This window comes from Rattus norvegicus, chromosome 2, assembly GCF_021556685.1.
Source record: "Rattus norvegicus strain SHRSP/BbbUtx chromosome 2, alternate assembly SHRSP_T2T, whole genome shotgun sequence".
Lineage (NCBI taxonomy): Eukaryota > Metazoa > Chordata > Mammalia > Rodentia > Muridae > Rattus > Rattus norvegicus.
Window position 1 is genome coordinate 95,070,189 of NC_141535.1, and position 10,255 is coordinate 95,080,443.

Genomic DNA, 10,255 nt, shown 5'->3' on the forward strand with positions numbered 1-10,255 from the left:
TCATAATCTTCCTAAACAGCGACATCTAGACTGAGACCATCACATCCAAATTTGAACCCGTTGAAGCAGTAGTCAGCAGCTATCCAAGCTGTTGGCTATGGTTCTTCTCTGCCATGCTCCATCTGTCAGGCTGTCAGTTTGGATTGTCATATCTAAGAGTCCTTCTCCATGCTTCACCCAAGCATATCTGAGGGCCAAAGACACAGTTTCCCTAATGCTGTTAAGTCTCATTTATTTCTTTAAATGCATTGTCAGTCTGCCTTAGAACATTCTCTTCCTATTAGAATGTTTGGCATGTTAGAATAGTTCTTGAGCTTTAATAAAACCCACAAAGTATGTATTAGTGTAAAAAATTCTATTAAGCATATTCTTGGACATTTGAATGTAGCTTATTCTAGCAGCATTCTTTATAAAGAAAAATTCTGAATATTTGCTCAAATTAAAAGAAAATTCTGCCATAACAGATGTGTTCTCTTTGTTTTGTAACAAGTTATTATAATACAGAAACAATTACACAAAAACAATATAGGAAGTGGAGTACTGGTCATGAAATTACGCAAATTAATCAGGGTCTGGTTGGAAATTATTTTACTGTCTTGATTAATTGCTACTTAGAAATTTTCTCGGATTTGTTTAGCAAAATCAACATTTGTAAACATACATGAGTACTCTAACACCACGGAACATTTCCTTTTATAATTTTTTTTGGATGAACATGTCTTTTTGACAAGCTAACAGAACCTCCTGTCTGTATTTCAAATATATAAACCAACAAACTTCTGGAAAGTTCTTTGAATATACTAACACAATAATTTATGATGAATATAGCAACCAATTTTCCACCCTATCTTCTTGCTGTTCCTGAAGCCATTTAGGGGTAAAGTAATGGTAAGTAGAGCATAAAGTACCCCAGTGAGTCCATGAATAGGTTTTAATGTATGACTTCAAGCACACATTCAAGGCAGCTGACACGCTCAGTCCCAGTGTCATTCTTGACAGTGTCTTTTTTCATTGACCTAAATCATGATGGTAACTTAATTCCCTTTCCTATAATGTAAATTTTGCTTTAGCTTCAGCAAAACCCATGTTCTCCCGTGAGAGCAATACATCTGTCCCCTTTCATACTTTGCTGTGTACTCCAGGTGCCAGGGATCAGGATGACTGGAAATTGTGACGAAATGTTAAATCCTTTATGCTGGTTTTGGACTAGGAAGAGCATCTTGCTTGGATGTTAGGGAGGGCATTAGGAGGGAGAGACAGTGGGAGAAGGTTATCCACTGGGCTTTGGGGCTCCATGAGTTTCAGTTCTTTTAGAGATTTTGCTTTAACTACAGGCACAATGGCTAGTTGTATTTTGCACTGTTGTGTATGGACTTTGAGATTCTGATAAGTACCTTTCACTTACCAGAGAAGCTCATAGATTAGCTTCACTGGTGGTGGAGGAAGATATCAATAAATGACATTTGGTGGCCTATTTAAAAATCTGTGAAAGGTGTAAACAAAATTAAGATCTATTTAGAGCTGATTGCATAGTTATTTATTTTCATAGCATGCACTGAAATTGAAATTTGCTTAAATGTCACTCCATTTCTATGTATATGAGAAGATGAATAAAATGTAGCCTAATATTTAGATTTACTGACATACGGTGTTATTAGTTTCCAAATGTTTAAATTAAAAAAGAAAAATTCATATTTATCCACCTTAATATGTGTTGATTTCAAACAATTCTATTGGTTTTCTTTGTTCCAAGAAATTACTGAATTAACATATTACCTTCTTATAAATCAGGAATTCCTGTCAACGCCATCTTATAGACAAGAGGATCAAGGTGCCAGCTAGTGTAAGTTTTTGAATGTTTGTGTATGACTAATAGCCTTCATACCTCAACTCTGCTTCTCGGTATATATGCTCTTCAAAAATATACCAGTGGCCAGATATAATGTCTATCGTGGCCACAAGAAGATCACCAGATGAGGAAATGTAAGTTGCTCATTAAGCTGTACAAACTAGACTGACTTGTTCATCAGAGTCACTGGAGGAATTCTGACTTGCATCTAACTCTGTCTTTTGCACCTCGAGGAAAGTTATAAGTAATTCTTAATCTATCTTGCCAAAACAAGATGGGGTTGATCAAGTTGTGGTATGTGTACCTAGGTAAAGGTTGAAATATGTAGACCGAGGTAAACATGCCCACCAATATATAGCAGTAGACATAATCATAGAATGCATGGGGACATTTGTGTCTGGACCTTCACAAATATTTATATATTTAAACTTCATCACAATTTTAACCAAGGTGGCACAGTGACTATTTCATTATTCTCTTAAAACATGTGTAAATTGGTATTCAGAGTGGTTTTCTGACCTGCTCCAGGTCCCATACAAGAGGCACTGGGTTTTATTCATAAGCAGTCCAGCTCCAAGCACCAATCATCTATTAGTTACCCTACAGTTTGTTTCCCATGCCATTTCTAACTAGTGATTGATGGAGAAGTATATGTAAAGCTTGTCACATGATTGCTCAAATTCAGTTTTTCAACCTGCATAACACATGTATTTCTAATTGAGACCTTTAATAACCATTACGTCTTACTAACACAGAGAAAATGTTTCTTTTTTTTTGTTTTTTTTTTTTTGTTTTTTTTTCTTTGACAATCTGTTTATTAGCTTGTACGTCGGGATGGGAATCCTGGGCTTCAGGGAGGTGGCAAAGTGGAGATGGTGACCTTGGGGATCTGGTCTCCCAAAAGCACCTGCCGCTCTACCCCCGACTGTTGAATGGCTGCCAAGCGGATCACTCCTCCACTGGAGCCATCCCGTTCCATAGCCAAAGCAAGAGCATTGGCAGTGAATTGCAGACATTCATCCTTGGTCATGCCTTCCCGATAGGTAGCATCAACATAGCCATAGATATATGAGCTCCCGGAGCCTCCGATGGCAAAGGACTGTCTTACCATCATACCTCCCATGGGAACAGAGTACACCTGCCCTCCTTCTTGAGGGTCCCAGCCTGCGATGATGATTCCTGCCATCAGATCTTCTCTGTAGCGGTAACACATCTCCTTAAAGAGACTGGCGGCTGTGTGCACTAGTGGAGGCTCGTTCAGCTCAATACTGTGGAAACCAAGCTGGTACGTGACAGCATCAGCTACTGCTTGGGTATCAGCTGCCGAGCCTGAGCGGCAGCAGAAGATGTGATCGTGGATAGGGGTCAGCTTGTCAGTCACTCGATTGGCGATGTACGACCCAGTGGTTGTTCTGGAGTCTGCTCCTAGAACCACGCCCCCGTCAAATTGCACAGCCATGATCGTGGTCCCTGTGGAGACTTCTCGGTTTTCCCAGTCTGGAGTGAGCGCCTCCGGCCCAAAGGCCGGTGCAGAGATGGCTCCACGAACAGCTAAGGCGGCCGCCATCTTCCGAAAATGTTTCTTATATGAACAGTTATTACTCTCCTCAGATTTCAGTGTAGAGGTGGAGATGCATTTCAAGTTGGACTGGGCTGCCTTTAGGGTCTGTTCTAGTGAATTGATGTAAAGATCAATACAAAAGAACGTAACTTATCTAATAACTAGGATGCCTACTATCATTTCTATTTTAAATAAAACAGAGGTGAACTCTGCTATTGCACCTGGTATTTTAATTCAGACTCTTGATTAACAGTATTTGAAACTGACCAGTGTCTTTTCACTAACTTCCCTTTATTCCAGTTTTGGTAGCATGCTTTTAATCATTTCTCTGACTACTTCTGCACACTAAAGTGATTTTAGCTCTTCTGTCATTGCTTGCAGGGATCTTTCACTGAAAGGTCGATACAGGAGGATTTCATCACATCCTGTAATGCACTGGGCTGTGGGTACTACTGACAGCTGAGATTTATTACCTGGTGAGTGTAATTCTTTTGCCAATGAGTCAGTACAATGGCCATGTTTTTGAAAAAAGAAATGAGGATGCGACCTCCAGCATATGTTCTGACAATAAGATGGAATGTATAATATCAGTTCTGTCAGTGAAATTTATAGTACATTATCAGCCTTCGTGTGAGGATGCTGTGAACAGTTGGAAAGTACAAAATACAAATTTCAATTTTCCTGATTGTCCGTAATGATGAAGAAAGAAAACAAACTCCTTTTCTAAACACCATATTGTCGGGAGATTCGTTTTCCCCCTCACTCACCCTCCCTCCTTCTTTTGTTTTCTTCGTTGCCACTTACCATGTTTCATGATGCTTAAAATCATTAAACACTGAGGGATATAGGTGAACATGTAATAATATATAATATCTGCACATTAAGAGTCCACAGTGTCCTTGAGAGCTGAGAGGTGTGTCATTTAATAGAGTATTCATGAGGTCTGTAAGAAAGAGAACACAATTACAAGAATAGCTGTGAAAACAAGATACATTTTTTTATTTGCTATATCTGAGAAGCACAGTGCAACATCAAGGATAGATATTACCTCAGTAAAACAACTGAAAAATTTTCCAAGCAAATGGACCTAAGAAGCAAGATGGTATAGTCATTTAAATAGCTAACAAATAGACTTTGAAGCAAGACAAATCAGAAGAGATAAAGAAGGACCATTATTGAATCCAAGAACACTTCGAAAAGATCATCCACCACAATCAAATAGCTTCAGCTCAGAGATTCATGGATGATTCAACCTATATAAATACATAAATATAATGCACTATATAAACAAATTGAAACATTAAAAAAAGCACACGATCATCTCATTAGATGCAGAGAAGTCTTTGACAAAATCTAACATTCTTTCAAGATAAAAGTCCTTGGGAGATTAGGCTACAAGGGACATACCTAAGAATAATAAAAGCACTTTAAAGTAAACCAGGATCAACTTAAATGAAAAGTCAAAGCAATTTCACTAAAATCAGGAACAAGACAAGGTCATGCACTCTCTCCACACCAATTCAATATAGTACTTGAAATCTTAGCTAGAATAATAGGATAACTGAAGAAGATCAAGGGGCTACAAATTGGAAAGGAAGAAGCCAAAGAATCTTTATAGGCTGTGGATATGATTATTTATTTAAGTGACACTAAACATTTCACCAGGAAGCTAGTAATGCTAATAAAGTTTCTCAGCAAAGCAGCTGGATACAAATTAACTCATAAAAATCAGTAACCCTCCTATAGACAAACAACAAATGGACTAAGAAAGAAACCAGGGAAACACCTTTCACAATAGCCAAAAGTGGAAAATATCCATGGACTCAATGGCACAGGAAAAGACTTTCTAAATAGATTATCATTAGCACAGGCACTAAAATCAACAACCTAGATGTCCTTCAACTGATGAACTCAATAAGAAAACATGGTACATTTACTCAATGTAGTAATACTCAGCTGTCTAAAATAATGAAATCATGAAATTTGCAGTTAAATGGATGCAACTAGAAATAAAAACATCCTTAGTAAGATAACCTAGATATTTAGACAATACAAAAATACAAATATGGTATATAATTGCTTATAATACTTAAGTCAATGTAATGAAGCTAAGAGCCACAGAACCACAGAGTTTAGGAATAGGGTAAAGGACTGTGGAGGAGAGAAAGAGACTTCATTAGAAAAGGAAAATCGATTAGATTTTATGGATGAATGAGGGAGCAAGAAAGAAAAAAATATATCAAGGGGGTGGGAAAGGAAAGAGGGGGATGAAGGAGGAAATATGGAGAAAAAGAGCTAAAATTACAGGCCAAATGGGGAAGTATGGAAGCAATACACTAGGAGCTTCCTAAAATATGTTTAAATATTAAGACACTCTAACTGAATACTCCAAATAATGGATGAAACAGAGGCCAAGTGTCCATAAAAGGAGAAACAAACTCCAAACAATACAAAACATTCTGGGGTAACTGTAATCAAATAAAAGACTTGTGTGATAAAAACTTTAAGATACTAAAGAACAAAATTGAAAAAATCAGAAAATATAAAGATTTCTTATGTTCATGGATCAGTAGGATTAACAAAATAAAAATGGCCAACCCACCAAAAGGAATCTACAGCTTCAATGCAATTCCATCAAAATTCCAACTAGGTTCTTTACAGATCTTGAAAGGACAATTTTCAGCTTTAGAGGGAAACACAAACACACAAACAAACTAAAATAAACAAACAACAAATAAGATAGTCAGAATAACTTTGAATAATAAAATACCTGCTGGACGTATCACTATACTTAATTTCAAGCTTTATTATAGAAATATAGTAATAAAAACAGCATTATATTGGCACCAAAACAGACACATTGGTCAATGGACTTGATTTGAAGACCTGGACATGAAGTCCACACAGAAATGGACATAATAATAAAGAAATCAGAAATATACAGTGGAAAAAGGACAAAATCTTCAACAAATGGTGCTGGTCAAACTGGATAGTTGCATGTAGAAGAGTGCAAAGAGATCCATACTTATCATCTTACACAAAATTAACTCCAAACATATCAATGACTTCAATATAAAATCAGGTCCACTGACCCTAATAGAAGAGAAGGTGAGGCTTATCCTTAAACTCCTGGGCACAGGAATAGATCACTGAGCACTGTTGGCACAGGGACTCAGATCAGCAGTTAATAAATGAAATTTCATGAAATTGAAAAGCTCTGTAAGGCAAAGAACACTGTCAATCTGACAGAGAATGGGAAAATATTTTTTACCATCTCCACTTAATATCCAAAATATACTGTCCTAATATCCAAAATATATAAACATTCAAGTAAATACCCACATAGTTCAATGAAAAATGGGTTGCAGATCTAAACAGTGGATTTTTCAATAGAGGAATTTTAAATGGCTGAAACACACAAAGAAATTTCAATGTCTTTAATCATGAGGGAAATGCAAATGAAAACAACTCTGAGATTCTTACACTGTCAGATCAATACCAAGTGACAGCTCATGCTGGCAAGGATGTGGAGCAAAGGGAATACTCCTCCATTGCTGGTGGCAGTGCAAACTTGCATAACCATTATGGAAATCAATGTGACTGTTCCTCAGAAGATTGGGAATTGATCTGCTTCAAGACCCAGCCATACCACTCCTGGGAATATATGCAAAGGATACTCCTTCCTATGCAAGAGAAATTTGCTTAACAATGTGCATTGCTGCATTATGTATAATAGCCAGAAACTGGAAACAAGCTAGATGGATAAAGAAAATGGGGTACATTTACACAATGGTGTAGTATTCAGCTTTAAAAAAAGTGAAGTCATGAAATACATAGGAAAGTGGATGAAAATAGGAAAAGTAATCTTTTATGAAGTAACCCAGAACCAGAAAGACAAATATCATATATATTCACTTATATTGGGCATCAGTTGTTAATAATAACCAAGCTACAATCTCTAGAACCAGAGAAGTTAAACATAGGAAAGAGAAATGGGACAGAGAGTTGGATGAGTGGAGGCTGGAACAGAGGATCAACAGGAAGACAGAAAGAAAGAGGATATGGGAGGAAATACAGGGAGAGTTAATAGTAAAGGGTGATATGGAAACAATATAACAATATAGCTGAAACACACACACACACACACACACACACACACACACACACATATATGGATTGACGCATTAGGACTCCATTGGAGCTCACTGCTCCCAAACCCCTTGGGAGAGAGAGCTCACCGCCCGGACAGGTAGCCACTCCTGAGACTGCAGAGCAGGAGAGACCACAAATACTGCCCACCCCGGCCCACATCCCATGCCCAAGAGGAAACTGTATACGGCCTCTGGGAACCGGAAGATAGGGGCACTCCAGCGGCAGGTTCCCCGCAGTCCAGACACTGCCTGATCTGAAGGGAGTCAGTCAACAGTTCTCTGCACTCAAATCCCATGGGAGGGAGAGCTAAACCTTCAGAGGGGCAGACACTCCTGTTAAGCCAGAAGAGACTACACTCTGCCCACATTTCTGACTCCAGAGGAAAACACCTAACGCCATCTGGGACCCCAGTGCATGAGGGCTCCCAGAAAAGGCAGCATAGGCCCTCCTGGTTGCCGCCCGCACTGAGAGCTAAACTTGCAAGCAACTTGAGCGCGGGACCACAGATAAGATCAACTTTTCTGCTCCAAGTGACCTGCCGGGTGGACTCAGGACACAGGCCCACAGGAACAGCTGAAGACCAGTAGACAGGAAAGACTACAAGCTCAAAAGCAGAACACTCTGTTGCCAAAACTGGCTGAAAGAAAACAGGAAAACAGGTCTACAACACCCCTGACACACCGGCCTATAGGATGGTCTAGCCACTGTCAGAAATAGCAGAACAAGGTAACACAAGAGACAACCCAATGGCGAGAGGCAAGCACAGGAACACAAGCAACAGAAACTAAGACTACATGGCATCATCAGAGCCCAATTCTCCCACCAAAGTAAACACTGAATATCCAAACACACCAGAAAAGCAAGATCTAGATTTAAAACCATATGTTATCATGATGCTGGAGGACTTCAAGAAAGACATGAAGAACTCCCTTAGAGAAACACAGGAAAACATAAATAAACAAGTAGAAGCCTATAGAGAGGAAACACAAAAAATCCCTGAAAGAACTCCAGGAAAACACAATCAAACAGTTGAAGGAATTAAAAATGGAAATAGAAGCAATAAAGAAAGGACACATGGAAACGACCCTGGATATAGAAAACCAAAGGAAGAGACAAGGAGCCGTAGATACAAGGATCACCAACAGAATACCAGAGATAGAAGAGAGAATCTCAGGAGCAGAAGATTCCATAGAAACCATCGACTCAACTGTCAAAGATAATGTAAAATGGAAAAAGCTACTGGTTCGAAACATACAGGAAATCCAGGACTCAATGAGAAGATCAAACCTAAGGATAATAGGTATAGAACAGAGTTAAGACTCCCAGCTCACAGGACCAGTAAATATCTTCAACAAAATCATAGAAGAAAACTTCCCTAACCTAAAAAAAGAGATACCCATAGACATACAAGAAGCCTACAGAACCCAAATAGACTGGACCAGAAAAGAAACTCCTCCCATCACATAATAGTCAAAACAACAAATGCACAAAATAAAGAAAGAATATTAAAAGCAGTAAGGGAAAAAGGTAAGGCAGACCTATCAGAATCATACCAGACTTCTCGCCAGAGACTATGAAAGCCAGAAGATCCTGGACATATGTCTACAGACCCTAAGAGAACACAAATGCCAGCCCAGGTCACTGTATCCTGCAAAATTCTCAATTAACGTAGATGGAGAAACCAAGATATTCCATGACAAAACCAAATTTACACAATATCTTTCTACAAATCCAGTGCTACAAAGGATAATAAATGGTAAAGCCCAACATAAGGAGGCAAGCTACACCCTAGAAAAAGCAAGAAATTAATCATGTTGTCAACAAAACAAAGAGAAGAAAAGCACACAAATATAATTTCACATCCAAATATGAATATAACGGGAAGCAATAATCACTATTCCTTAATATCTCTCAACATCAATGGTCTAAACTCCCCCGAAAAAAAGACATAAATTAACAAACTGGATATGCAATGAGGACTCTGCATTCTGCTGCCTACAGGAAACACACCTCAGAGAGAAAGACAGACACTACCTCAGAGTGAAAGGCTGGAAAACAATTTTCCAACAAATGGTCGGAAGAAGAAAGCTGGAGTAGCCATTCTAATATCGAATAAAATCGATTTTCAACTAAAAGTCATCAAAAAAGATAAGGAAGGACACTTCATATTCATCAAAGGAAAAATCCACCAAGATGAACTTTCAATCGAAATACAAGGGCACCTACATACATAAAAGAAACTTTACTAAAGCTCAAAGCACACATTGCACCTCACACAATAATAGTAGGAGATTTCAACACCCCACTCTCATCAATGGACAGATCATGGAAACAGAAATTAAACAGAGACATAGACAGACTAAGAGAAGTCATGAACCAAATGGACTTAACAGATATTTATAGAAAATTTTATCCTAAAGCAAAAGGATATAACTTCTTCTCACCACCTCATGGTACTTTCTCCAAAATTGACCATATAATTGGTCAAAACACAGGCCTCAACAGATACAGAAAGATAGAAATAATCCTATGCGTCCTATCAGACCACCAGAGGCTAAAACTGGTCTTCAATAAAAATAAGGGAAGAACACCCACATATATATGAATGTTGAACAATGCTCTTTTCAATGATAACCTGATCAAGGAAGAAATAAAGAAAGAAATTAAAGACTTCTTCGAATTTAATGAAAATG

General features: G+C 38.2%; 1 protein-coding gene across 2 annotated transcripts; it reads right to left on the minus strand.

Annotated features, from left to right (window-relative positions):
* Positions 1 to 2,612: 2,612 nt before the first annotated feature.
* Psmb6l1 (proteasome 20S subunit beta 6 like 1) lies at positions 2,613 to 4,353 on the minus strand. 2 transcript variants are annotated; one of them, XM_087613413.1, is made up of 2 exons: positions 4,215 to 4,353; positions 2,613 to 3,520 (listed from the first exon to the last, which is right to left on the minus strand). In XM_087613413.1, exons 1-2 carry the CDS (start codon positions 4,264 to 4,266, stop codon positions 2,700 to 2,702), a joined length of 873 nt encoding a protein of 290 aa, XP_087469539.1. In that variant the 5' UTR covers positions 4,267 to 4,353; the 3' UTR covers positions 2,613 to 2,699. The 2 variants fall into 2 exon arrangements, with proteins under 2 accessions (XP_087469539.1, NP_001316812.1); NM_001329883.1 differs by lacking the exon at positions 4,215 to 4,353 and having other exon boundaries at positions 2,700 to 3,416.
* Positions 4,354 to 10,255: the final 5,902 nt, after the last annotated feature.